Source organism: Columba livia, chromosome 18 (assembly GCF_036013475.1).
Source record: "Columba livia isolate bColLiv1 breed racing homer chromosome 18, bColLiv1.pat.W.v2, whole genome shotgun sequence".
Taxonomy (NCBI): Eukaryota; Metazoa; Chordata; class Aves; order Columbiformes; family Columbidae; genus Columba; species Columba livia.
The window spans coordinates 9,170,999-9,196,660 of NC_088619.1; the positions used below are offsets into that span (position 1 = coordinate 9,170,999).

A 25,662-nucleotide genomic window follows, 5' to 3' on the forward strand; every position below is an offset into this window, starting at 1 on the left:
ACAGCACAAACAGGAGAAGGCAGTCGGCCAAGTGAGTTTTGCCAGCTTGTCGAAATTCCTGGGCCATTACTCACCCGTCTCTGCAAACAGGTCCCTACCCGGATTAAAGCCGAAGAGCCCGTTGCCATTTAGAGGCAGGGGACAGGTATCGTGGGCAGCCTGACCCCTCGGACACTCCACTCGCCGTGAAGCTGTGGCACAACAGGTAGTAGTTCAGGGCAGAGAGAGGAGCTTGCTGGGTAGAGCCTGACCTTGCCCCTCAGAGTGACAACCCGCTCACGCAGCCGAAGCTCTCACCCACACAGGGTTACCTGCCCATCCTTCCCAGATGGATTCATAAGCAGCTGGGTGCCCTCCGTGCCGTGTCTGCTCGGCAAACACCTTCCTGTCTGACCTCCCAGCCTTCTGCACCGTCTCTCTCCCTCTGCATCCACACACCGTTCTGCACTGCCCGCGGAGCGGCCTGAGCTCACGGGCAGCCCGGTGAGCTCGCCGGCAGCATCACCGCGCAGCAGGAACCCGGCGAGAGCTCAGCACCGCACACGGCGAAGCAGGAAGCGCCCGAGCCCGTCTGGCAGCGTCTGTGCTGCCACCGCCCAGCGCCTCTCCCTGAGCATCCTTCCCCACGGCTCCCCGGGGACGGGCACGGCCACTTTGATCTGCTGTGCCAAATAACCCTGCCCAGAGCAAACCGCAGCGAGAGAGGCAAAACCAGCCTGGCCACACCTGCACCAGAGATCCTGCTGCCAGGACCACCTTTCCTGAAGGGCTGGTGGCAGCGGGTGACACTGGGCACAGCATCGCGTGTGGGTACCAACTACTCTTCTGCAAGCGGTCTCCACGACACGAGCTGTCCCGGGGACTGACGTGGTTGGGGTAAGTGTCCTTGATGTGCCGGTGACCAGCCAGCCCGTGGGCCAGGGTCACATCTGCTGGGACAGGCTGGACGTGCCCCGGCCACCGCCAGAAGAGGGAGGAGGGCCCCAAGTCTGCACTGCCACCCCTGGGCATCCCCAGGGGCACCTCCAGCCGCCCGGGACCACGTTCCAGCCCCGCCGAGCCGCAGGTGGAACCCCCAGCGCCGAGACTCCCCCCGCCCGGGGCACCGGAGCCCCGCGGGAGCCCCCGCAGCCGCCTCGCCCCAGCCCCGCGGGCAGCGCATGCCGAAGGGCCCCGGGACGGCGGATCCCAGGGCAAGCAGCACCCCGGTGTCCCCGGGAAGGGCAGGGGGAGCCGGGCGCAGCCCCCACCGACCTGCCGGCCGCCCCCGCTGTGTCCTCTGGCTGCCGGGGCATCTCCGGAGCGTCCCGGGCCCCGCCGGCCCGGCCCCGCTCCCTCCCGGCACGGCCCAGGTTTCCTCTTAGGTCATTTCCTCGCCCGAGCCGGGGGAGGGCCGGGCCGGCCGGGCCGGGAGAGCGGCGGCAGCGCCACCGCCTGCGAGCAGCCGGCCACGGCGGGGAGGGACCCGGCTGCCCCCCCCCGGGAAATCCCGCTCCCCCGGCACGGCCTCCCGGCTGCCCCGCCTGCGCCCCGGGCACGGCGGCTGCTCCGCTCCGCCCGCCCGCCGGGGGAGGCAGCGCTGAACCCCCGGCCCGGTGTCCCCCCGGGGCTCCCCCGCCGAGCACCGGCCGCGCTCTCCCGGCGGGAGCCGCACCGATCTGCGGTGAAAACCGCGTTATCCCGCGCTGCTCTCCAGGCCAGGGCGCGCTGTAGCCGAGCGGCACAAAAACCAGGTAGAAAATACACCAGCATAGAGGACACGCACTAAACCAAGTCACTGCAACAAGAGCAGAGCAGGGTACAACACACGCACGTTTTGTTCTCTGAACTGCCAACCATTTCACTGGGCAAACCCCCCAGGGAGCATTTTGGGGCCAGCAGAGCAGCCAGGCTGCTGAAACCAGAGAACAGCCTCAGGAAACACAGAATGAGCCATTCGGGAACACTTTCTGCAGCGCTGTGTGGCCCAGCTAAACCCAAACAAAGTCTGAACCCATCCATGGTGGGTGCGTGGCTCAGGACCAGCCGCAGGGGCTCTGATGGTCCCTCTGGGGCACAGCAGTGGGACCCCGGGGGCTGCACAAACCCCCTCCACCAATGCCCCTGGTGCGCTGCTCAACAGCGATACCCAAAGCATCACCCCAGCCCTGTCGGATGGTGACGAGCGCCCAGGAGCCAGTGACAGAATGGGAAAACCAGATGGCTCCTGCGGCCTCTGGGCTCCAATAATCGTCCCTTTTGGGAAACAGGACGGCAACAGTGGCCCTGCGGGGTCCAACCAAGTGCACACACTAGGAGAAAAGGAATAAAAAAACCCTACAGCCAGACAGGAGCATAACAAAATATTTAATGTACCTTTTGTCAAAGGTAGGCATGCGTTGTGCGCGGATGCTTTCAGGCGACAGCAGCTGCAAAAGATCCACGCAGGCACCACAGCAAAATGCCACAGAGAATTACAGTTCTACATGATGAAACTTAAACCCAAATGAAATACATCTATTCCAAGACTGACTGTAAAGCATTAATTTATTAATTTATTTTCAAAAACCATTGAGCATCCTGAGAACAGGACTGTCCTGGAAACTCAAGAGCCAGCCAGCGCCGTGGGAAACGGTTTGTTCTTCACAGAACTTGTGCGACAATGTCCCCCATCCGAGGCCAGCTAAGAGCAATGGTGGATCCCTTCACCACCACAGTGCAACTCATCTTCAACGCTCTGCCTGCTGAAGTGCTTTTGGACATTCTGATGGCAAAAGGCACTAGAGGAAAACCAACGCAACTGCTGAGCAGCCTGTGAGGTGAATTTCAGGCAGCGCAAGTCCCCGCTGATAGGATTACATCAGAGTGAAATCCCAGTCATTCCAACGGGGAAACTCCAGTGAGATCTTCCAAGATCTCAGACCGCAGCAGACATAAAGTTATTTGGCCTGGGCTTGCGAGGAATCTCTCTGGATACCTCAGCCACCAGTGAAACAGCTGCTCTTTAAAAACAGCCTCTCACAATAGCTCAGGATAAGTGAGCAACGCTGATATGCTCAAAATCACCAGGATAACTTACGTCAACAGAATGGAATTGGTCACGTTGGAATTTGGCCAGGCCATTTGGGATTAACACCCCGCATATTGCAAAAGAGCCACAAAAAGTTCTGCATTAAGAGGATGAACCATCAAACCATCCTCTAAATAACTGCAGCGCTCTGCCCCCTCCACTACTCACCCGATGACAAACACGCTTTTGAATCACAGAGGCTCTTCCTCAGAACTCTGCCTTCCACGCCCTGCTCAGCTTGGAAAAACAGGATAAAAGAGGAGGAATAAAGTATTTTTCTTTCTTTTCCTTGCTACATAAATCAGAGATGTGTTGTTTTTTTTAACCATTCACAAAGCCTTTGAAACTCCAGAAAAACGCTTATCCAGCTCTAATTCAATCAGCCTGTTCCTGTCAAACACCATGCTAAGCCAACCAATTCCAATTTGATGTTTAGTCCTCTCACTTCAGCTAATCTTGTCAAAACATCTTCATTTGTTAGCACCACTGTAGGACTGAGGTTCAGAAATGCTGAGGCCACTACAGAAATACTTGCTAGAAACATTCAAAAGTGGTATTAAAACAAAAAAAAGACATTTACTTGTTTCCACAGGACTTTTCCTTCATCATTCCAACTTAGACTCAATATTTCTAAAGCTCTATACAGCATTTGTTTACTCACTACATTGAAACAAAGAACCCTGAAGTAAGAACTGGTTTGTGCGTTGAATCCTCTTAGAGCGGCGCTTTTAATCTCCAGGTCTACTTGTAAAAAGCGTGACTAAGGCAATGCAAAACCCTACGAGATGTATGGCAAGGCATGCAGGAAGAGAAATGGGCACTTGGGATACAATCAAGCTCATCACAGCTGGAGAAAGATAAAGTTTGGGTCAGCATGATCTGCTAGAAGATTGTGTGTTTAAGGCAGCTGAGAACGCACAGCCAGTGAGTGGTAATCAAGAACCAGCAGCTGGCAGCAAAGTGAAGGAAAACAGAGGTTCTGTGCACACTGAAGAGGTTTTAAGTGACTTCACAACAGCAGGACAGAGATACCTGTGCAACACCAAGAAAATAATATGGTGGGAACAGCAGGCCACAGAGCAAGGAACTAAAGCTGTGCAGATGCAGAGGTACAAAGTGACTTTAGGCTGGTTAAGCAGCAGGAGCTACGCCAGGATCCCTCTGTGACCCCGGGCGAGCACAGGAATCCACCCACTTTATTGGGTGCCTTTTCAGATCACTCTGCTAGGTGGTTGTCTGCTTGGTTCCCCCCTCTCCCCACTAAATGTCCGCTGACATGAGAGAAGACAGAAAAGAAGTGCTCCGTTGAACAGCTTCCAGCAGAGCAGTTCAGCGCCTTCGGCTGAACCGCAGTCGCCTTCTCCTTCTCGGTCTCAGGAGGTGATTTCCGACAGGCTGGTGGACCTCTGACATTTCCAACATGCTCATGATGGCAAAGCCATCAGTTTTCCCTCCTCCAGGAGAACACCGGGTAGGCAAATACTCGCCTCTTTCAGCCCTCCTTCCTCGTAGTGCTGCCTGTGTTCTTCAGGGCGCACAGCAGGCTGCAGAACAGCTCGTACCAGAAGAAGACCAGGCCAGTGGAGACTGCAGCCTTCAGCAAGCTGGGTGAGAGGCCCTTGAAGAACCCACCCGGGCCCTCCTCTCGCAGGATCTGCCTTACGCAGTCCAGGAGACCCCTGTACATCCGTACCTGGGGGAGAAATGGTGAAAAGGTTAAACAAGACAAATCCAGGACAGCTTACCTGGAAAAGAACACAGAGAGCCTCAAACTATACCACAGAAACACAATCTAGACATGCAGCCTGGAGGTGCCTTTCTGGCTATTATTATAACCACCTGCAAGTTTCAGAGTCAGTTTGTAGAGTGGGGTAGAGGAAAAACATATATTTTGCATCAGCAATTGCTTATGCAGATCATTCTAATTGAATGGCTGTAAAATCTTTATGCTACAACAACATGTACTACTTATGGTGCAAGTTTGTGAGGTAATTATTTCAGATTGTGCTGCTACTGTTCTGCATCCTCTTTGCTCTCTAAGGAGGGACAACTTTTCAGTGTCCTGACCGAAGGAAAACACAGCTACAGCAGTCGCAAGTCTCTAAATTAGCTGTCTGCATGTCGTCCTGTCACACCGCCAAAGTTTAACATCTTGTGACACATCAGTGCTAAGAACAAATTCTGTGCCTCACTGGAAGAGGAAAAGCATCCAGTGCAATGAGTTAAGACTTCAAATTCCTAACCCGGGAGTTTCTTGAGGTACGGACTGATTTGCTTCTCAGAGCCAAAGAATTTGAAGGAAAAAAGAAAATTTCCACATTTCATGGAAAAAAAAGAGCTCCTTGAAAGATCTATATTTGCCTTAGAGTGTATTTTGAGGTGGTAAGGATGGTGCTAAGGAACACTGGAAGTATTTAATTTGCTTTGAATTTCAGGATGTTCTGGTACAGAAGACACATGCTGAACACTTGGTGCCCGTTCTTTGTATCAAAATATTAATTGCAGAAAAGGATCCTGACAGCCAGGCAATCCCAGCACAAAGCTGGTTTCATCCTCTACTGGTAATTTGGTCCTGAATCAGAAATACTAAGCTGCAACTAAAAAAGTAAATGGAAACGCCTTTGCCTGCCTAACTCATTCCTAGCTTCCAGATAGCCAGCCTGATGGAGATGGATGAGAAGGCAGAGCACAGGTATGTTGGACAATGCCATAAAGTTAACCCAGTATATAAAATTAACCCAGTATATCCATGCAGCTATTCCCATTATTAAGTGAGACCAATGCTCAGCTCCCAGAAGTTCCCCAGGAGCTCCCGACCCAAATACAAACGCAGCAGGTGCCCCTGGTGAATCATCAGTGCACCCTGGTGCAGCGGTCTGGCTCTGGATTGTCTTGATGCAAATCCCTCCACATGCAAATCACTCAATTCCCCCATTTCTCACCTGCCCAAAGGCTGCCCGGGCACGCTCAAAGCCACCCACTTGCAGTCGTTTCTTGAACAGGTCAAAAGGGTAGGTGAGGGTTTTGCTGATGATTCCAGCGCAGCTGCCACAAACAAGGTTTTTAACGTTGCCTGAGAAGCAGAAAGGAGAGAGGATATAGGGGAGGAAAAAGAGAATTAGCAGAGAGTTCTGATTAAAGATCGTGAGAGCTAAGTTAAAAATCACTTTTCACAAAATATAAGGCCAAAAAAGGCTCTTTAAAGTTACATCACCGCTTCTGCGAAGCTTGGGCCACAGAACCTCCATCTATATTTTCTACATCAGGCCAGCAATGTCCGTTGGAGCCAGAGGGTAACACCTCATCTTGGTTCATTACACTGATTTGCGCTTTTGCTTTGCACAAAAAAAAACCCAGAGAACCTGCCACGAGTGGATCGAAAAGTTTTCATGCCCCAGTAAAAGCCTGGTCACTGGAAATCTTGCACTCCTGATTGCTCAAACTGACTCATTCTGGACTGGAATAAGACACAAGTTGACACTGCCTGATGATTTCAGAGGCTTGTGGGAAATGAGTTTTGCGTTGTTAGACTTTTTCCTGACAAACATGAGTTACCAGCACAAAACCACCATCAGCCTCTGCCATCTAAAAATAAATACGCAGACATGATATTGAAAATTCTAGTTCCTCTATTGAAGAAATTCCTTCGAGGACCAAAAATACACTGATGCTGCACACACGCTCTCTCAGGGAGGCACTAGAACTAGAAATGTCAAGGTGACAGGTTGCATCAGTATGAGGTTCTCTTAAAACAGAGCTGGAAATCAACATAAGAATATAAAATCAAGAGCTGGGCAGTTTTAAATTAGGTGAAATGAATCTTCTTCTGTAACAGCTGTGCTGGAATCTGCAGGCAGGTTTCCTGAGGAAATCCAAGAGTTCTGTCCCCACAGCACTAATGAAACAGACAAGGAATACACCAGCACTCTCTTCCCACAGTATGAGTAAGGTGACACAGCTCCAGAAAGAGTTCCCTGGCCTGTGACACTTCCCTTTCCCATCCATCCATGTTTCCATCATGGTTATTCCATAACAGGAGCTGTTTGTAAACTCCCCTGCGCAGGGGTAAGAATGAGAGATGGGAAACTGAGATGCTTTTCAGATGTTGTGTCAAGAGTGATAGGACAGGAAACGGAGCTTATGTCAGTCCCCCAAACTAACATTCATCCTCTCTTTGTCTCCAGATCGCAGACATCACTGTCCCAAGTGCCTACCTCCTTTCTTTCCTTCAGCTGGAACTGCCCATTCGGAAAACTGCTGCAGGATGTTGTAGAAGGAGAACTGGAGCCCGGCATACGGGAAGATAGCGATGATAGTGGGAGTCAAACCTCTATAGAAAGTGCGGGGCCCTTCTGTCTGGTACATGGTCACCACTGCGTGGCGAAGGTTGCGATAGATCTAGACAATAAAGAGAGGCTGACTTTCCAGTGAAACTGGCTTAAAACCAAGAAACCAAAGGTCAGGTTATTTCCCAGTAAGGAGGACAGGCATTTCCCACTGCCCAAAATACAAATGACTGATTTTCAGCACAAAGCGATGAACAAAGTGATTTTGCACGTCTTCACACAGTATCCTCAGCTAATCCCTTGTGACTTATAAGTAAGCTGACGACCTAATCCTACCTGAGCCACAAGACACTAACTGAACAAATGACTGTTAGCTCTGGGCTGATGCTTTATCCCACATCCCAGCTGTGCATCTGAGGGGAAAAAACAAGGCCCAGAGCTGAGAGCTGTGGCCTCAGATCTCTTGCATCACAGATATTTGTTTTTCTCTTAACAGCTTTGCTTGCTCCTGCAGCAGAATTCATATAATACACACTGTGATTCTACTGCAGGCTAAGTCAAAACCCAGACATACAGAACACATAATGTTCAACACTGGGGAGTGCATTCTATCAACGGCCAAAAGCCGAAATGGAAATTGAATTATCCCGTTAAGGACAGTTTCTCCCTACTGGATCACCTACCAGGAGCCAAACACAATCAGGAGCAGCAAAACATAATTACAAAAGCTGTGTCAACAGCACAGGGGATAACTTAGCAAGAGTGCAAACATTGCCCAATAACAGCACGTGCCCCTTTATGCTAACCCACCGAGGGTTATGTACTTTTCAAACCTCAGACACATGTGAAACGTGCTAATGCTGTGGATGAGAATTTCAAACTAAGCCGTACCTTAGGCTCACCCTGAGCAGCAAAGCGGGTGCGTAGCGTGTCAACGGGCTGAACGGCAACAGTGGCTGCGCAAGCCGCCAGTCCACCGCAGACGAAGTGCACAAAGGAATCACGGGCATTGTATGAGGTGACGTTGTGCACCAGTTTCGTCAAGCTCTCAAATGCCATGAACTTACGGAAACAAACACACACAGGTCAGGGAGACAATCCTTATCACTGACACGGATCTCCCGCTCCTCTTGTTTCACCGAAACAGCTCCACCCACCACTTTCTGTCCTTCAAAAGCCCTCCCTGGCTTGCAACTTGCTGGAGCATGTGCTCAAACAGTGTCTTGTACAAATCACTGAGCAGCCCCGGAAATGCTTGGGATATTCTAAGCTCTTGACACTTCTGCTAAATCTTACATTTAGAATTGTGAAAAACTCATTTCAATGCTTTACATGTCCTAAAGAGTATTTGCTATATTACAGACATACTATCCATCACTCTTTCAACCACTGCTCATAAAACATGTTAATATTTAAAAATTCAGCATAACAATACCAGTAAAACACCATCATCAGCTTCAATGATTCTTTTACTAACAAGCTGTTAGGGTGAAAGCGTGAACCAAAGCAAAGAACCACACAGGCTTCAAACGTGAACAGCTAAGCCAAGTGTAAGGAACAAATAGAGCTTGTCTGTGACACCAGACACAAACAGAACTCAGTTTGCTCCAGATGGCCGCTCAGAAAGCTCAGGAATGTTAACTTAGGAATTATGCATCAACATTATACACATCTTCGAGACTGGAGCTGGCTTGTATCAGTACAGCGTAAACCTGGACCTTCCTGCATCTGCCCACACAGCCAATTCTGAAGACAAGCAAAGCAGAGTCCTGTGTACGTACGCTGGGCACAGATCACATCTGGTCACCTTACCTGAACAGCTCCGTAGCCAACAGAAAGGAGCTGAGCAGGAACATGGCCCTTCCAGAAGGCTCCCAGCCCCTCCTCCTGGAAGATGCGCTGTACAGCTTGTGAGATGCCGTGATACTTGGCCCCCGGGGTTTTGGAGGAGAGCTGCTCGATCTGAAGCTGGAGGAAAACAGAGAAAATATTCTGAGTTCCACGTCGCACTTCAACAAGGTTCAAATGTTCGATTTGGGAGCTCGTAACCTGTCAGCCAACCAATGACAAGAGATGACATTCTGCCTTTGCACAGAATCGCATCTAGAACTGACTGGGATGTTAGTTACATAGGCTCTAAAAGAATAAAAACAGGCACACAACACAAAGGTAAACAGGGATGATGGTGAAATTCAGCTAGATAGTGGTGATCATTCAGAAAAGCAGAGAAAGCAAACAAACGATGAAAAGCACAAGGTCCCATTCAAAGACACAGGTTATACAGAGAGAACAGCGGACACGAGATAGCTCTGCCACCTTGCACACCCAATGCAGGTGAGGGCTGACAGGCGGATTCAGTGCCCGCGGGCCGCACAAGTGACCTGTCAACCCAGGACAAGCCACCTCCGCTCTCCAACAGGCTCTGCCAGCCCCTGCCCCCGAGCACGCCGTGAGGAACGTACCTGGAAGCGGATCTTGATGACATCCAAGGGGCTGATAAGGACACGAGTGACCAAGCCAGATGCTGATCCCGCTACAGCCGCTTCCACCGTGGAGACGCACTTGGCCTCGGGGTCATAGCCCACCATGCCTGCCTGGGGTCCCTGCGGCCTGGGCGGGACAGGGCGCCCCAGTCAGCGCTCCCAGGCGCACCATGGGCCACACGCAGCCCCCCATCCCCACGCGTCCCCTCAGCCCCAGCGCCTCACTGCCCCCCTCCATCTCCCACCTTACGGCTCCCACAACAACCCCCGCTCCCCATCGGCCCCGCGGCCCAGCCCGTGGCAGGCACCGGAGGGGGATCCGGAGCCAGAGCCCGTGCGGGGCCGGCGGTTGGCGGCCACGGCCCGTTCGCAGCCGCGGGCCGCGCCGGGTTCGCCTCACCCGCCCGCCGGCGGCTCCCGCCGCACTGCGCCTGCGCGCCGCGGGGGGCGCTGGGAAATGTAGTCCCTGGCCCCGCCCCGCGGGCCCGAGCCGAGCGGGAGCGGGCGCGGGAGCGCGGGATCCCGTCAGACAGAACCCACCGGCGCTCTGAGCCTCACGGGCGACACCGAGATTCGAATCACGGACCAACTCATAGCACCCGGCGACTGATTTTGTAAAGAGCTTCAGCCTCATTTTTGTGTCCTGAGGCAGCGCTTCCAAACCTGCGCGGAACTGACTATTGGTATGAGGGATTTTGGATACCATTGCTTATATACATAAAATCCCCTCTATAAAAGTTCGTCTCGCATTGTCCCTTCTTCCAGAGAACTGATGATTTTGAGCGTGAATGGAATTAATAAGCTAACACGTTTAGGTTGTTGACAGTAAAGCCTATAAAATTTATCACCAGTAATCACCAGACTTCAAAGGTGGATAATTAAAGCTTCAGAAGCCCAACAGTAACTTATCTCAGTGCCAGACCAGCTTTATTAATCCGTTTTGTTATTTATGCTTGAAAAAATGCAGAAGTGCCATAAACGAAAGCTAGTGGAAGACTTCTGCTGACGGACTTTAAACCAGGGGCCAATAAGTCAAGATTTGGCCAGCACTCTGCACTCCGGCTGCTGCTCTGGTGGGTGACAGTAAAATACGAGGGATTTTGGCTTTTTCTGCCACCTGGCACCAGCTCTGCTGACCCACGTGCCAAAGCTGGTCACCGGGAAAGGAAAACCCCCATAAAGGAATGATTTGCTGATTGTTCTTCCACTGCGGCCTTGACGTTACACTATCACAATAGCAACAAGCATTTCTCTTCCCTCTATAAAGCACAAGGACAATAAGGTATTTTTTTTTCTAAACTTCTCAGCAGATGCCCGAGGTATGAACAGCACACAACTCTGAGCACATGTTCTGTTGTAACATCACAAAAAAGCCACTGCAAACCATTTCTGTATTGACTTAACTGGCACAAATGCGAAACAGGGAACTCATCATGGGGATATCCAGGCACTTCTGAGCAACCGCAAACTCCTTGACTACATCTGTATTTGAGCATAATAACTAAGAGCAACTGTTAAAAATAACAACCCAAACCCTCATGTGGGCTTTTTCCTATTGTGTATTAAAATAGATCATAAAAAATACACAGGCATTTTCTGAGCATAGGCTGGGGAGCAGCTGCGGAGCCAGCAGAGCGGTGAGCTGCAGAGCTGCCCACACACCTTGTTCCAGTTCCACTTCTTCAGGCCACAAGAAGGAAAACAAGGGCTCCCATGCCAGCCCGAGCAGCTGCCGCGCTCACACGCGTCCTACGCGCGTCTTCCCCGCCGTCCTTCAGCAAGACGCTCCAGACAGAACCGGCGTTCTGCTCCCCGTTACTGGCTCCTCACGACAGCACAGCCCATGCCACAGGGGCACTGAAGCGGTTTGGTAAAAAGATTAGGGAAAAAAAAGCTTTCTTATAAGAAATATTGAAGTGCCACCCTCCCTCTCAGCTGACAGACACGGAGCCGTCAGTCCTGGAAGCGACACCGTCATTCCTTTCCTCCCTCTTCGCTATCACGCATGCAAAGGGACACGGCTCTCCGGTGACCTGAGCTTGAAACAGTAAAGAGTTTGTCCAGGAATGCAGAAATGGAATTAAATCCTAAAGGATCCGAGCACCTCAGGCCAGAGTGGACCTTACAGCGTCCCCCTCCTGTCGCCATTAATATCCTATACATTAGGGCAATCAGTTATATTTTGGTCAGTTAACTGAAATAACAGACAGATGCTCAAGTGAAGAATTCAATGTATATTTATTATTCACAGTTAATTACTATCTACCAAATGCTGCTGCAGAGTTAAAGGATTAAGTACATAGGCCTTTTTTATTTAAACACTGATTTTTTTTTTTTTAATATATATATACACACACAAGACATATGTCTGCAAGGCTGCATGATATACACCAATTCCAAAATAAGGAAACAATCAAATGGTCCAGGTGTAGAATGCCATAGATTCCTTTTCCAATCACTTTACAAAGAAGAAAGAAAGTGAGTGACAGCTAGCAAGGAGAGGGGGAGAAAGTAATACTCTACGGGATAGCTCTCTCTTTCATCTGCTGGAAAATTAAAGTGTAAGGCAGAGTCCATCTCAGGAATAAAACATTTGTAACACTTAGTACAAAAAAAGGCACCCTCCAACAGAAGATTGCCCGAGCTCAGGCAGGGCGGGAGGAGATCTCCGCTGCAGTTTTTGGATTCGTTGGTGGGGTGAAGGGATCCAGCCAAACGGCCATTCAAAGGAAAAAGAACGCAACTGAAGATTGGCACAGAGAGCGGTGCGGCTGGATTGCTTTCCTTTCCGTCCAATTTAACGTCACACTGCTCTGGTGGAGGAGCAAACGGCCACAAAATTGGCGTTATGGTGCGGGGTGGGGGTTACAGTCATCACACAGCCTGCTGTGAACAGGGAGCGGGGCGGGGGTCTACGGCAACAGGAACACTGACCTGAGGAGGGAAGAGAAACTGGACAACAGTGATGCCAATCCCACGTTCCAAGAGCAACACGACTGCAGATATTCCCTATCCAGGCCAAAGAGCCAGGCTGATTACATGCATCATGTAGAAACATTCACTAATAGCATAAAGTTGTAGTTTGTTTTTTTTTTTTTCAAGCACTATTTCTTGAGGTTTCTCTGCATTATGAAGTTTTCCATGAAAAGGAATGTACACTTTACAGGACATCTCAGGGCTATTATTTCTCAAATTCCACCCTTAGCCCTCCCCTCCCCAAAATATTTGTCCTCGTTTTCCCTGGTTATAACTTCCCCCTTCCTCTTACTTTGAGGTTGCAGCTCCCCACCTGTGAGCAGCCTAAGCTGCCACTTGCATGCCTTGATTTTATTTTCCTTGGAATAAGGAAAGTTGAACTGTAAGACAAATCTGAAGATTAAAGCTCCATCTGTGTTGGTAGTTTTTTCTCAAATGTCCATTGATAAAACCACCCTCCTTTACACCCTTCCCCTAAAAGTATTTATTTACACATAGGCAGGAAAAAAAAAACCCTCTGAAAAGCTCTGGACTGTCCTTTTAACTTAAAAAATAATAAAAAAGAAAGTAAGGGAAAGGCACTATGGAAAAAAATGCAGAATGTGCTCAACCGTACACCTTTAAGAAACAACAAAAAAGCTGTCAGCACAGCGTTACCAGACTTCAGTTGCACGTTGGTGTTTCTCAAAGCAGCTCTGTGACTCAAAAGAAACAAGAAACAAAAGAAAAAGAAACAAAAAGCCACACAACTCTTCTCCCTTCCCCTGCTTGGAAGCTGCTGAGCTTCAGAACAAAGTGCCAAAGGAGAAGAGACAATAAAAATCAGATTAACACCTCATCTTTCCCAGGCAAGAAGAGCTGAATGGTGAAGGCAAAAGCAGAGACTGATGATTTTTGCTTTTTTTTAAAGGCAGGACTGTGGATTTGGTTCTTCTCTCATGTCCCTTCATGTCAAATGAAGACCGTTTGCAGAGAGAGAAAATACCAGCAGAGTTTCTCCCTTTTCCTTTAACTGCACGGCTAGGACTTTATATGGCATTAAAACTTCATGCACTGATGGACAGAGGAGGAGGGGGAAACAAGAAGAGCAAATGAAAGGGGGTAACCCAGGAGCAGCTGAGGAAAACTGTTATTTTCTTTTTTTCTCTCTCTTTTTTGTTTTTAAGATAAGTTTTGGTGTGTAAGTTGAACTCTTCCCCCCCCCCAGCCCTGAAGTTCCATACTGAGTGAAGGAGGATCACCTCATGGTGAAAGGTGACTCAGGTTTTATCGCCGTGTGATTTTAGGTCACTGGCTGCAGTTAGGCTCTGTATGTGTATTTACTGTTTCTCTGGTTTCTTTAAATAATCTCTAATATTTATCTCTAGATGTTCCGGTTCACTGGGGTCACATAGTTGCGTGGAAACATGCCCGTCTGTCCGTGGCAGGCTCCCTTCCACCAGTTGGGGTCAGAATTGTCAAGGACTTGGATAAAGTCTCCGCGGCGGAAACCCAGCTCTCCTTCCTCCTGGGGATCGAAATCAAACAGGGCCTGAACGTACGTTGGTTGCTGGGAAGGGAAAGAAAAGGATACACAAAGTGAGAATCATCCGCAGCACTTGAGACACCTGCTCCCTCAGGCAGGAGCTTAACTTACACCAGATTTTAACAATAAACACGCAGGCTGTTTCATTTCCCTGCAAGCCAGCTCCCAACATCTGTAACAAGATGTTTGAAAAGGAAAGCATCATCTATAGAGGACCTTAAAGAAAGTCAAGTTTCTGTGAAAGAGCTGAAACAAAGATAGGAGATGACTCAGATGTGTTCCTAGAATTTTCCAGTCTTCATGACCTACTGTAAATCTGTGCTCTACTGCAATACAATGGTCTTTTTGCTTATTCATCCTGTTTTCACCAGCTGACAACATGAATGTTACCCTAACCCACCTAACACTGTGATACACAAAGTTCCCCGTAACAACTGGATGTTGGCATTTTACTCTTTTTCCTTAAAACTCACCAGTACCGAGAAATTCTGTCACAGAGGATTTTGCCTGGTCAGTAAATACTTCCATTCTTATGGAAAAGCTAATGGTTCATTTAAAATGCATCTGCACTCTTAAAATCTGAGGTTAGGAAGGTCTCTTCGTGCTCATTATTTTCAGCCAGCTGTTTTTTCAGCCTCTGTTCATCACCGACCCGAGAGCGCAGCCAGACGTTAATTCAGACAAACTGTGGCAGAGGGTTCCTGTGGCACCCGGAGAACCGTGCGAGCTCCACACCCCTTGGCCTCAAGCTAGAACTAGAAAGCTGCACGTAGAGGCAAAAGGGTTTATCTAAAATTGACAAAAGGTCCAGTTACATGCAACATAACATTCTGATTGCCCTGGGAAATGGAACAAAACAAAGAGCTAGATATACACAAGCTGCTCTGCTGGCACTCAGCAGTAGTTTTTGGGTTCTCCGAACATTGGCTAGATCCAAAGCAGCCGGCTAGAGATGTTCCATGTGCTACTGCCTGTAACTACCTCTGCAGGAAAGAGCAGCACCAAACTTCAGTGGCTACAGAGGAGTGCAGCTCTGGCTATAAACCAGTACAACTGTCCTTTCTCACCGTGTCCTAAATCAGGAGTAAACCCATTTTTAAATCACAGGAATCAGCTGATCTTCCTGCAACAGTATTTGGAAACATTAGCACAAGACAAATGTTCAAGGAGCAACAATAACACTTTGTCAGAACTGAAGGGGAACGAGGGAGTTAGCAGGTAGGCTTTGCACAGATATCCAGCATATTTCCCTGTATAATTCTGGCTGTGGGTTCTAACGATGCACTTCTACAGGCAAGAAAAACGCCAGTCAGCTTCTCTCCATCCCTATTCATTTAATCTAAGATGCAATCCCACTTCAGGCTGTGGTTGCAATAGTCTAAACAGTTTACGAGGACACTCCTCTTACCTGTGGCACCTGTTCAATGTCCCGGAGAAATATTTGCTGGTTCCTGGAGACAGATGTGGATCTGTGATAATCTACCAGCTCGTTCAAAGAATTGAACTTCACCACCCAGAGGAAATACTTGCCAGCCCCATCTCTAAGCACCTTGAAGTGCTGCACATCATTTCCAAACCTGGGAGGAAGGAGTGAAGAACACGAAAAAAGCACATTATTAATCGCTGAGTATTCTTCCTTTGGGATCATCAGCACGGAGTTTGGAACATAAAAGTCCTTCAGGGCACAGTGAAAACTGTCAACACTGGTAATACAGATAGTAAGAAGATGTCTGAAAACCACTCGTCAATTGTATTTTAGAGAAATCAGCAATCAGAAAGAACTCAAATACTGAAATTTATTTTGAAAAATAGTATTTTACTTTGAATAAAGAGGAACTACAAAGAGTCCAACAGGATTTTCCAGATGAATGGCACATCAATATTTTTCCTTCAGTCTACAAGACTGAAAACAGGAGACAACTGCCCCATGCTTGGCATACACAGCTTCTATATTTTGGCTGAAAACATAGACAATACCTTGTCTAAAAAAACCAACGTGAAACCACTTGTGAGCCTCTGCTCTCCCCTCCCCAGCCTGAGAGCTTCTCACCATTCTAAATCCTGCACATCACTGTTTAGAAAATACTTTCTTAAATTAAAACAAACAGGAAAAAAAATCAGCTGAGACATTACCAGCAGATGGCACCACTAAGCTAACAGGCAGAGCCATGCTATGGTAACTTTGTTTCTTAAATGAATGCACTGTCTGAAATTTCTTCCATTCATATCTAGTATTGCAGCTTGGACAATTGTATCCAAGACAGAAACATAAACATCTCAAAATCAGTGGCTTTAATCTGATTAGTTGGCATGACTCGCTGCTGCTGTACAGGAGGACAAAAATTTGGTTATAGACCAAAGATGACCAGGAGAAAAAAAAAACCCTGCTGAGACAGATCACTGGCAAAGAGGAATGAAGGAGAATGGACTAAAACACGTACACACTGGGCACTTTGGGGCTGCAAGGAGGAGTAACAAGATCCAAAGACAAACCAACAGCGCCTGGACTACATGAGCCAGAGAGCAACATGCCAGCAGGTCAGCCCTGGAGGCTCGTTATAAACCAGAGCATATCTATCTGTTCTATTAGAAAGAGAATAAGTATCGCTGGAAGGACAGGAATGCTATAAGGGCATCTGGGGGACTATTCCTGCTCCTGAGCATTGACAATTACACATCCTTTACTCAAAGGAGCAGCAGATGGCCTGATCCCCACCCGGGATCACTGGGCACTACTCACTTGACGGAGAGGGAGAAGTCCCCCGGAGCGCTCTCGCTCTCCCTGATGAGGAAGGCACCGTCGTGTCTCTGTTTGCCCAACATCTCTTCAGCCTTCGCTCGGGGAATCTTCCCAAAAAACCACCTGTGGAGGGAGGGAGGAAAACAATACGGAAAGTTAAGAATTGTATTCCTTTCGTGGAAGAGCCAGATGTAGATACTCACATAGAGATTAAATGATTCCTAACAGAAAGAACTCCACTGCACCTCACTGCTCCTCAAGTACAGGCTCTGAACTACGTGGTTTTTCACAAGGTTTCATCCTGGATATAACGCAACCTTAACTTGATACGCAGATACCTGCAATTGCCCCATTTCACCCAATTTAGCAAAGCAGAGATGAAATCCTCAAGTTACTGGACTTGTTTTTAGAGGTGGAAAAAAACCTGCCCAAAATTTAATGCATTATTCACATTGTTTTGCACTCTATTGTATCTGCAGTTTAGCACATAAAACATTACAACGAGAACCTACTGTACAAAACTGCTTCACAGCAAAGTCCTGCTTTGTGAGACTAAGACAGCTACGCCAGGAACTGGCTACAACCTTGGTCAAAGTTAACATGTCAACTATGGTCTGCGCTGGTATCTTAGTAATCAGGCCTCATAACCTAAAATCAAATGGATTAAATGCCTAGCTCGGGCAAGAAACTCAAGTCCATTCCTTTGTCACTAAGGAATAAAATCTCACGTTGCTACATGCAAAGGTTTAATTGTCCAAACTGTAGGATGCCATCAACTCTGAGACAAAGTCCTGCACTAGTGGCTGGTCACTCGTGAACTGCCCTACGATACAGCAGCTTTCATTTCAATATTACCCAAAGATAATCAGTGGGGGGATAATCAGTTTCCTTTATTACTTACGATCAGCCTCCTTTATTACTTGGGCCTCCTAAGGAGAAGCCACCCATGCCTTAGTCATGATTTGCAGAGCAAACAATATAAAAAAAACTTCAGTTATTACAGATTAAGCACAGAAACATCACTATTTTAGTGGGTAGGAATCTTAAAAATAGGAAAAGTATTTGCAAAATACAAGGGAAACACTAGGAGTTCATTCACAGGTTTCTCTTCAGAAACATTACAGCTGTAGAAACAAGATCCTGCCTACAGATTGACCCATCCTGCGCAAAGGGAAAGTGCATTTTGTATCAGATCTGATTTCTAGTCTCTTTTAGATGAGGTGGCAAGACACGACTCTTTCAGCAGAGAGAATGAGGAGCTTCACTCAGCTGGTTGTTCCTGCAGCCCAGAGCCTGATCTTCCCAACCCCACCAGAGTGCTGTGGTCAAGGGCAGGTATCGTGTGTCAGGTAATGCGGGTGCCAGGAGCCGAGTTACATGCAGACCAAGCAAGAAAAGTTCCCTCAAGGTCTCTCTGCTTCACTGCAGAGCAGTGCTGAGCTGGGCATGCGATCCGGTTCTAGCAAAGATGCTGATAAAACTTGTTTCAGTGCCCTGTTTTCTCACCTTCTCCTCCAGCCAGGATAATCCAGCGGCTTTCACAGGAGCAGTCACATGAAACAGCTGCACCATCAAGCCACATCGGAAATTCTTGACAACTGCACAGAAGTGAAAGCCGCAGGCTGACCAGCTCCAGAACACCATGGGTGAACCCACCTCAGGCAACGGATCATCAGCAGCGATGGACAGACCCCGGTCATGGGATTCTCACCCACATTTACATCTGCGTTTCCAGACTGCTCCAAGATTAAAGGCAAACATGGGCCGAGTGGCAGGTCACATGGCGTGGGAAAAGCAGAACCATCTTCACAACCAAAGAAGTAGAGCTTTCAGTTCCGAGGAACAGATCACAGAGGACAGGAGCACGAAGCACAGCCTACAACCACGCAGATGACTGACCTCAGCAGAGAGCGTTTAACAACAAGAGCTCCAGTCACAGAGTTCACTTTCTAAGTGAAGGTTTTGGTGCAGCAAAAAGGCAGAAGCTGCAGAGCCCTCCCCTGAAACAGAGCTGTTCTTAAGAGAAGTTGAAGCTTTCATGAAGTAACCCAGATCTTCCTCACTACGAAGCAGCTATCTCTAGAGGTCAAGGAGGACTGATTACTTGATTACCACACTCTCCAGTTACTGGAAGCCCTCATTCCTCTCGCTGGCTGTCTTCCGTATCTGAAACAGCTCAACAGAACATCTATAATCCTTCCTGAAGCCTCACAAGTATACTCTACTTTACTTTCCCCTTAAATTTTACTGCATTACTACAAAGTAGAAGTGTACAATTCGATTAAAGGAAGTAACAGTTCCAAAGTAACAATATAAAATTCTTAAAAGTTTTCTGCCGGCTGTATCTAAGGCACTTTACCTTCAATAGAAAGACTAAAAACCTTCTAGTTCTTGAACTTCCTTGCAGTTTTATGGCTTCACTACCACTTTAGCCAAAGGACCTTCAATTCTAAATATAAAAAAAGATGAAGAAAAAAGTCCACAGATGAAAGAAACAAGGAAAGGTATTTTGAAAGACTACTGTCTACCTAAGAACACATTTGTAAAGCATCAGAAGTGTTGCGCAGATATGAATCTCTGCTACTGAGTGACTGAAAAAATTAACAAAAATCACAGCGTGTCCATGACAATGAGGCCAAAGAAACAGACCACAACACTCCCACAGCATCCCTGCTGAAGCACCAGGCTTGATAACCCTTGTCTACAACCAGCTTTGCAATGTAGGTGAAACCCACCCAGTCAGCACTGCAAAAGCAAACCCAGGCACTGCTGCTGATGCTGCACAGCCAGAGGGAGACGCACCGACGGCACAACATAAAGTTCACATCATGTTCGGGCTCATTTCAGTCGCCAGTTTTGGCTTTACTTCGCACAACCCATTAGCTTGGCCCATTTCCTCCGCATAAGTCACGATATTGTGAAGTGAGACTTCTGCAGTATCTTCTAGGAAAGCTGATTACCAACACAAACGCTTGAGATCGTGCACCGTAAGTTGGATCCAGGCTGTTTCACAAAGAGCAAATTCTTCCCCTGCCCCTTACAGAGAGAAGGCCGGTCCTGCCGCCCGCGCTGCGGTGCCCGCACAGGAAGCCTCCCTGCCCAGAGCTTCCTGCAGCTCTTCAACCGGTATGGTGCCTGTGTCTGCTCACATCTTCGCTTTCTTAACTCATGTGGCAACGTGGATTAACCCTTCAGAACCCAGCTGACTGAGCTGGTGAGCGAGAGACACCACATTTTCCTTTCAGCTTCAATTACTAGCAGCTACAAAGCAAACTGTAAGATTTGCAAAATATAAAAAAGAAGAAACACTGCATTTAAGGCTAGTTCTGGGGCTGGAACATTTAAGTCTCAGATCCTAGGACAGGATTTAAAGATATTTTCAGTTGCTTTCTTTCAAAATCCTCTTGAAAAGCTCCAGTGCCACTTTCCCACAACAAGATTTGTTACTAGTCTGAGAAAAGAACATTCTCTCTCATACGTGGCCAGCTGCCTGCAATTTGCTTTTTGTGTGACCTGTATGACTACTTAGAGAGCTCTGCGTTACAGCTAAGCAAACATTATGCTATAAAAACTTTTGCATAATTTCCCAGGGTTGTTAATGCATTAGTTAAGACTCTCGGCGTTGCTGACACATGGAGCTAACTCCATCCAGCTGCCATCAGCAGTTCAAACGTCTTCAGAAAAGGTCAAATTAACTATGCTTAAAAACTGCTACCAAATTCACCCACTCGCATGCTCACGTATTGTTCATTCCTTTAGATGTCAAGAACTGACAGCTCCATCCGTCTAAAACAAAAGCCATAGATGGTTACAGAATAAACTGATCACCATCACTACAGGAGACATCACCACAGTATAATTTAAATGCCTCCAAAACTTGTGAGAAGTATAATGATTCAAATCGATGAGAGAGAGAAACTGCAAAGTACGTTTATGATCCCCAGTGGACTGGCATGAGCAGGGTAAACTAGACACCTTACAAGGTAGACAAGGGTTTAAACAATCTCAGAATTTTCTTGTGCATCCTTGCTTTACTTCCCACTTGCTTTGGGAACAACCACCGGCTGTTGGCCTGTTTTGAGAGGAAGGTGTTGGACCAGATGATTGCTCGAGGTCCTGTCTGACCTAAACAATCCTGTGATGTGACAGACATACTAGGAGTTCAGCTCCAAATATCCTTAAACATCTTCCTGGTGAGTTGTGAAGGATACAACTCTTTTACTCTTACCCGTGGCACTAAGTACAATAGAGAATCATCACAAGACCACAGTCATTCTTTTTCTTGGGGCAGGGGTGGTGACAACTCTTTAGTAGAGAGTTTTGTGCTGGTTTATGCCTGCTACCCCCAGATCAGTCTGTCTGACCCACGGCAAGATACCAGAGCAACCAGAAGAAAAGCTTCCAAAACCACCCTGCTGTATGGTGAGCTGTGAAATGAGTTACAGTGAACACAGCAGCCAGTAACCATCCTTTATCCACCCAGACACGTTGGTAGGTCTGCTAAGGTACATTTTGCAAAGTATTCCACAGAAAACCTTCCTTCTGTTGGAGAGGATGCACAAAAGTAAGATCAAGCGAACCCGTTGCCAGAGCTCTACTTACGGATGTGGTTTCATTTCTATGTAGTTCTTGGGAATGAAGCCGTCTTTTCCATTGAGTTCTGCCTTGTACCAATTCTGATCGCATTCTTCATTCAAAACCTGAAGGAAGCAAACAAAAAAGAAGTTTATCACATTTCAAGACACAGCAAAACTGAGGAAGGTACGAGCTTATTCTTTCTATTGGTGTTTCAAAGACTGCTTTTGTAGGATGAACCTACAAAAACGGTACTAGGCATCCGGCTCCACTGCGTCTCATGAACGCTTGAAACTGTGGTGAACAAAAAGCTGAATGAGTAATTCAAAATAGCCAAAGGATTTTAGCACCAGAACCCCATGCTTTAGTAAGAAAGTCACCCTACGTCCACAGGTACTTTAAACAAGAAAATGTTTGGCACAGATCTCAGTCTAGTTGTCTGTCATGACCAAAATATTCTGTCAAAAACCTACAAGCCAAGAAACTCTGATTCTTTATCACTTCTAATGATCACTTTTTCCTGAATTCAGCTGACAAACCTGATGCTTTCAGCACAAACATGACTTCATCCAGCTCTTCCGCATTTGCACTGGTTGCACACTGGGTATGGTGAAGATTCTAGACAACATCTATATTATAGACAATTTTACAAAAAACCTCCCTCATGACAACATTAGCACAGGCCCAGATACAACCAGCATCTTCAGCTAGTTTTGCCAATACAAGTTAAAACCAGATTAAATTAGACTGCAGGAACAGCAACTTGCCTGTTGAGCACATTAATAAAGTTAAACACACACAAGCAGCAAATGTACATGAACAAAGTATCTTTTTTTTTTTTTTAAAGAAATACTTTTCTTTCTATAACTTTAGGATGAAATGAAAGATCAGGAGTCACAAGAGAGGAGCCACATGAAGTGGTAGCTTAAAGAAGCACAAATTGCTACTTCAAAGCATACTTGCTCTAACAACTCGGGTGTTTTATTTTTCATTGAATTTCTGTCAACTGGTACAACGCAACAGGCAACCCTGGTACTCTGACTGCAAGTCATCTAGTGAGTAAAGTATTACGTTCTGTAAATAAAGCCATGATCTAGTTTGAAACTACCCCTCCTCAAAGAGATTTTACTTGGTTTTGGAAGTAAACCTGACGCAGAACCTGCCCCCCCTTTAAAATTAAGCACTTTTTCCCCAGCACTTTCTTTCTCCTCAGCTTTCTGAGGCTCTTGTTTATTTTTGTGACAATGGCCAACAAAAAGCTGGACCTGAGTTTCAAAACAAAAACAAAAAGGGAAGATACACTTAAAGCCTCAAGTCACAAAAGTATCACATGATTAAGCATGGCCTGAATGCAGAAAAATGAGGAAACGCAAAGAGAAGGACAACACGAAGGCAGATGCAGAGATCACGCAGCACATACACATCTGGTCATGATGAAGATATCCACCATAAAAAGAAAATTCTTCATAAGCAATTGTTGCCATATCCAACTTTTGCTATCTCACTATGTTTCTTTTTTGGAAGGGTGATGACAGGAAATAAATAAGGAAAGAATTTGCAAGTACAGTCCTTAAAATTCTTACAGCTGATGGGAGTTCCTCAGAAAATTAAACTCTAAAGATCAATTTTTGCTGTCTTTCAAAGATACGTGACACATCAACACCCTAATCTGCCCCATTGAGGAATTCTACATGTAAAAGAGAAACACCTCAAGGCTTACTGAAATGAAATCTGGTAAAGCAAAAATAGAACAGAATCTGAACCTCCCCAGTGAACCAGGGTGGCTGTTCCTGAACGCCTGAGTGCCGAAGCTGGTGGCAGCACGGACACCCCCAGGTGCCAGCGCTTCCATCGAGGAACCAGCACGGGGACAGAGCCACATCCACACGCTTCAGGTGAGCAAAGATAACGCACCTTTACCACCCAGTCCGGGATATCTTCAGTTGAAGAAACTTCAATGCTTAAAAGATGCTGAGCACCTTTATATAGGTAAAAATATTCAAGCTATCTTTTGTGCAGCTGCTACTTTGAGCTTCCATTTCTTTATTTCCAAGCACTGTTCTAGCACGCGTTACAGCCCAGCCTTTGGCGAGGACAATCCGCCCGCAGGTCAGGAGCAGTTCAAGTGTGCCTATCGTACAGCTGGGAGGTAAAAGCTCACACACAGAGAGCAAATGCACATCAGCTGAATTGCCTTGAGCACAAAAACGATGCACATCTCAGAACCCCTGTGCTGACTGAGAGGCAGCGTCCAGGGCAGAAACTGGTTCCACTCCAGAATACGAAATACTGGCAGATGACACCAGCAGGCAGCTCTGGGATGCTGAGCAGGGCAGATGGAGATTAAAAACATCTGTAAAACGTGAACTGCAGAGAGACTAGTGAGAGAGAGGGCACAGGTTGAAGCCCAGATTACAACTCAGTCATGCAAGGATTTTGGCACATACCTTGAATGACCAGGAAGTCTGGTTGTTTTATACCCCAGCTGCCATCGCTAGTCATTATACAATACAATAGAACACAAATACAACACACTTCTATGTGATTTCTAATACACCACATCTTATGCAATAGTATGCGTTCCTTTAGCAAAGGTAGCACAGATCAACCCTTTGTTATGATTGTGTACTACAAACCCACTTCATTACCACCAGAGAGCAATTAAGGGATATTGTAGTCTGTTCTTTCCCCAATAATAAAAAAAAAAATCAGTAAATTGTAGCTTCATATGAAGGCCATTACCATATATTTGTGTTTTTGGCAGTTGGCATTCAAAATTATCAGAAATTCTAATGCCCAAATGTTAAGCGTTTTATTGAGTTTTATCTTGCTCTGAAGATACAATAAGATTTGGAGGAGCCAAATCACACAGCACTTGGGGTACTCATTAATGCTTGGCCTGAAGCCAAATGCCAGTGAGGGAGCATTGCTGAGATATGCGTTAAGCTGTGTGACCCAAAAAAAGAAAAGCCGAATAAAAGGCATAGTGAGGTGAACTGCTTCCACATCCGCATGTACAACCTGTCCAAGGGACCTCTGCTGCAATAACGAACCCTCCACAGCTCCTCCCTTCACCGCCTTTGTTTGCTCCAAGGACTCTTTCCTGCTTCACACCCGGCCTGACGTATCTTCAGAGCTGCTTGTCCTTTCTAGGATCATTTTAACAAGCTGTCACAGCTCCATTCACACCCTGGCCAACAGCCAAACCGTCCATGCCCTACATTATATACCAGAGGAGCCTATACACACACAGACACCCTGTGAGCGCCCGTGTGGCCCCTTTCCCGGTCTTCCAGAGGCAACAGAGCACGCTGTTTTCTTTACAACGCTCCATGTTCACAGATCTTTTCGGAGGAGTCACCTCCACAACATATTAACTCCAAACCCGTTTTTTCTGACGGTGTCTCAAACAGACACCGCTGGAGCTGCTCTCATGCTTAGTCCAGCAAAAATGACTTGTATTGAAGTACCTTAAATTCAGGACAGCTTTGTGGTCACACGCACGAGGCTGGAATTGTGGTGGCTGCTATGAAGTTACGTAGCTATTATTATGGCAACTGCAGAATAGCTATGTAAAATTTTAGCTTTCAAAAAAACCCATATGCCACTGACATTCATTACTGACATACAATCAAAAAGTGAATTGGGAACCCACATAAAAAAACCTCTGCACCAGAGTATCTGGTTTAGATGTTTACACCTGACATTGCTCTCTTTTAATTCAGATCATAAACCCACTGAAAGGAAAGAACTGAATTCATGTCATCAAACCATTTTGCTGCAAAACATTTTAAGAAAAGCATTCAGTAAATCCATCTATCCCATACCTCCAACTGGTCCCCAAGACAGTTTCCAGATAATAATTAAAATTTATCATCTGGATACTTGAAAAAACAGCACCATGCCTCTAAGAAAAATAGAGCTTCTTAACTGAACTATGATAAGATTTTCCCAAAGGTATAAAATTTCGCCTAAGCACTGCACATATCACTGGATTTTGCTTTGAGAATTTCCCCAAGGACCAATAA

The 25,662-nt window shown here is 47.0% G+C and overlaps 2 protein-coding genes and 1 long non-coding RNA gene across 6 annotated transcripts in view; 1 reads left to right on the forward strand and 2 right to left on the reverse strand.

The window, feature by feature from the left end:
- Window positions 1-733: 733 nt before the first annotated feature.
- On the forward strand, window positions 734-7,482 carry LOC110359302 (uncharacterized). The gene is made up of 2 exons (XR_002414376.2): window positions 734-876; window positions 7,234-7,482. It is a non-coding gene; the product is annotated as an uncharacterized LOC110359302 (long non-coding RNA).
- SLC25A19 (solute carrier family 25 member 19) lies at window positions 2,328-9,939 on the reverse strand. 2 transcript variants are annotated; one of them, XM_005503078.3, is made up of 6 exons: window positions 9,798-9,939; window positions 9,148-9,303; window positions 8,227-8,397; window positions 7,264-7,447; window positions 5,992-6,122; window positions 2,328-4,742 (listed from the first exon to the last, which is right to left on the reverse strand). In XM_005503078.3, the coding sequence occupies exons 1-6, from the start codon at window positions 9,921-9,923 to the stop codon at window positions 4,542-4,544; spliced, it is 969 nt and encodes a 322-aa protein (XP_005503135.2). In that variant the 5' UTR covers window positions 9,924-9,939; the 3' UTR covers window positions 2,328-4,541. The 2 variants fall into 2 exon arrangements, with proteins under 2 accessions (XP_005503135.2, XP_064890144.1); XM_065034072.1 differs by lacking the exon at window positions 8,227-8,397.
- A 2,098-nt stretch (window positions 9,940-12,037) lies between these two features.
- GRB2 (growth factor receptor bound protein 2) overlaps window positions 12,038-25,662 on the reverse strand; it is a 54,373-nt gene continuing 40,748 nt past the window's right edge. For all 3 annotated transcript variants that reach the window (XM_065034070.1, XM_065034071.1, XM_065034069.1), the window contains exons 3-6: window positions 21,662-21,759; window positions 17,060-17,182; window positions 15,728-15,896; window positions 12,038-14,343 (exon numbers count right to left, since the gene is read on the reverse strand). In XM_065034070.1, the coding sequence (XP_064890142.1) occupies window positions 14,158-14,343; window positions 15,728-15,896; window positions 17,060-17,182; window positions 21,662-21,759 (576 nt within the window). In that variant the 3' untranslated portion in view covers window positions 12,038-14,157. The remainder of the gene's footprint in view (window positions 14,344-15,727; window positions 15,897-17,059; window positions 17,183-21,661; window positions 21,760-25,662) is intronic.

Bases quoted from the DNA above. Each gene is read 5' to 3' on its own strand.
- SLC25A19 (XM_005503078.3), bottom strand. From the start codon at position 9,923: ATGGTGGGCTATGACCCCGAGGCCAAGTGCGTCTCCACGGTGGAAGCG. The intron at 6,123-7,263 runs GTAGGCACTTGG...TCTGCTTCTCAG, and splicing joins AGCTGAAGGAAAGAAAGGAG to GCAACGTTAAAAACCTTGTT. The intron at 4,743-5,991 runs GTGAGAAATGGG...TTTCTCCCCCAG, and splicing joins CCCGGGCAGCCTTTGGGCAG to GTACGGATGTACAGGGGTCT.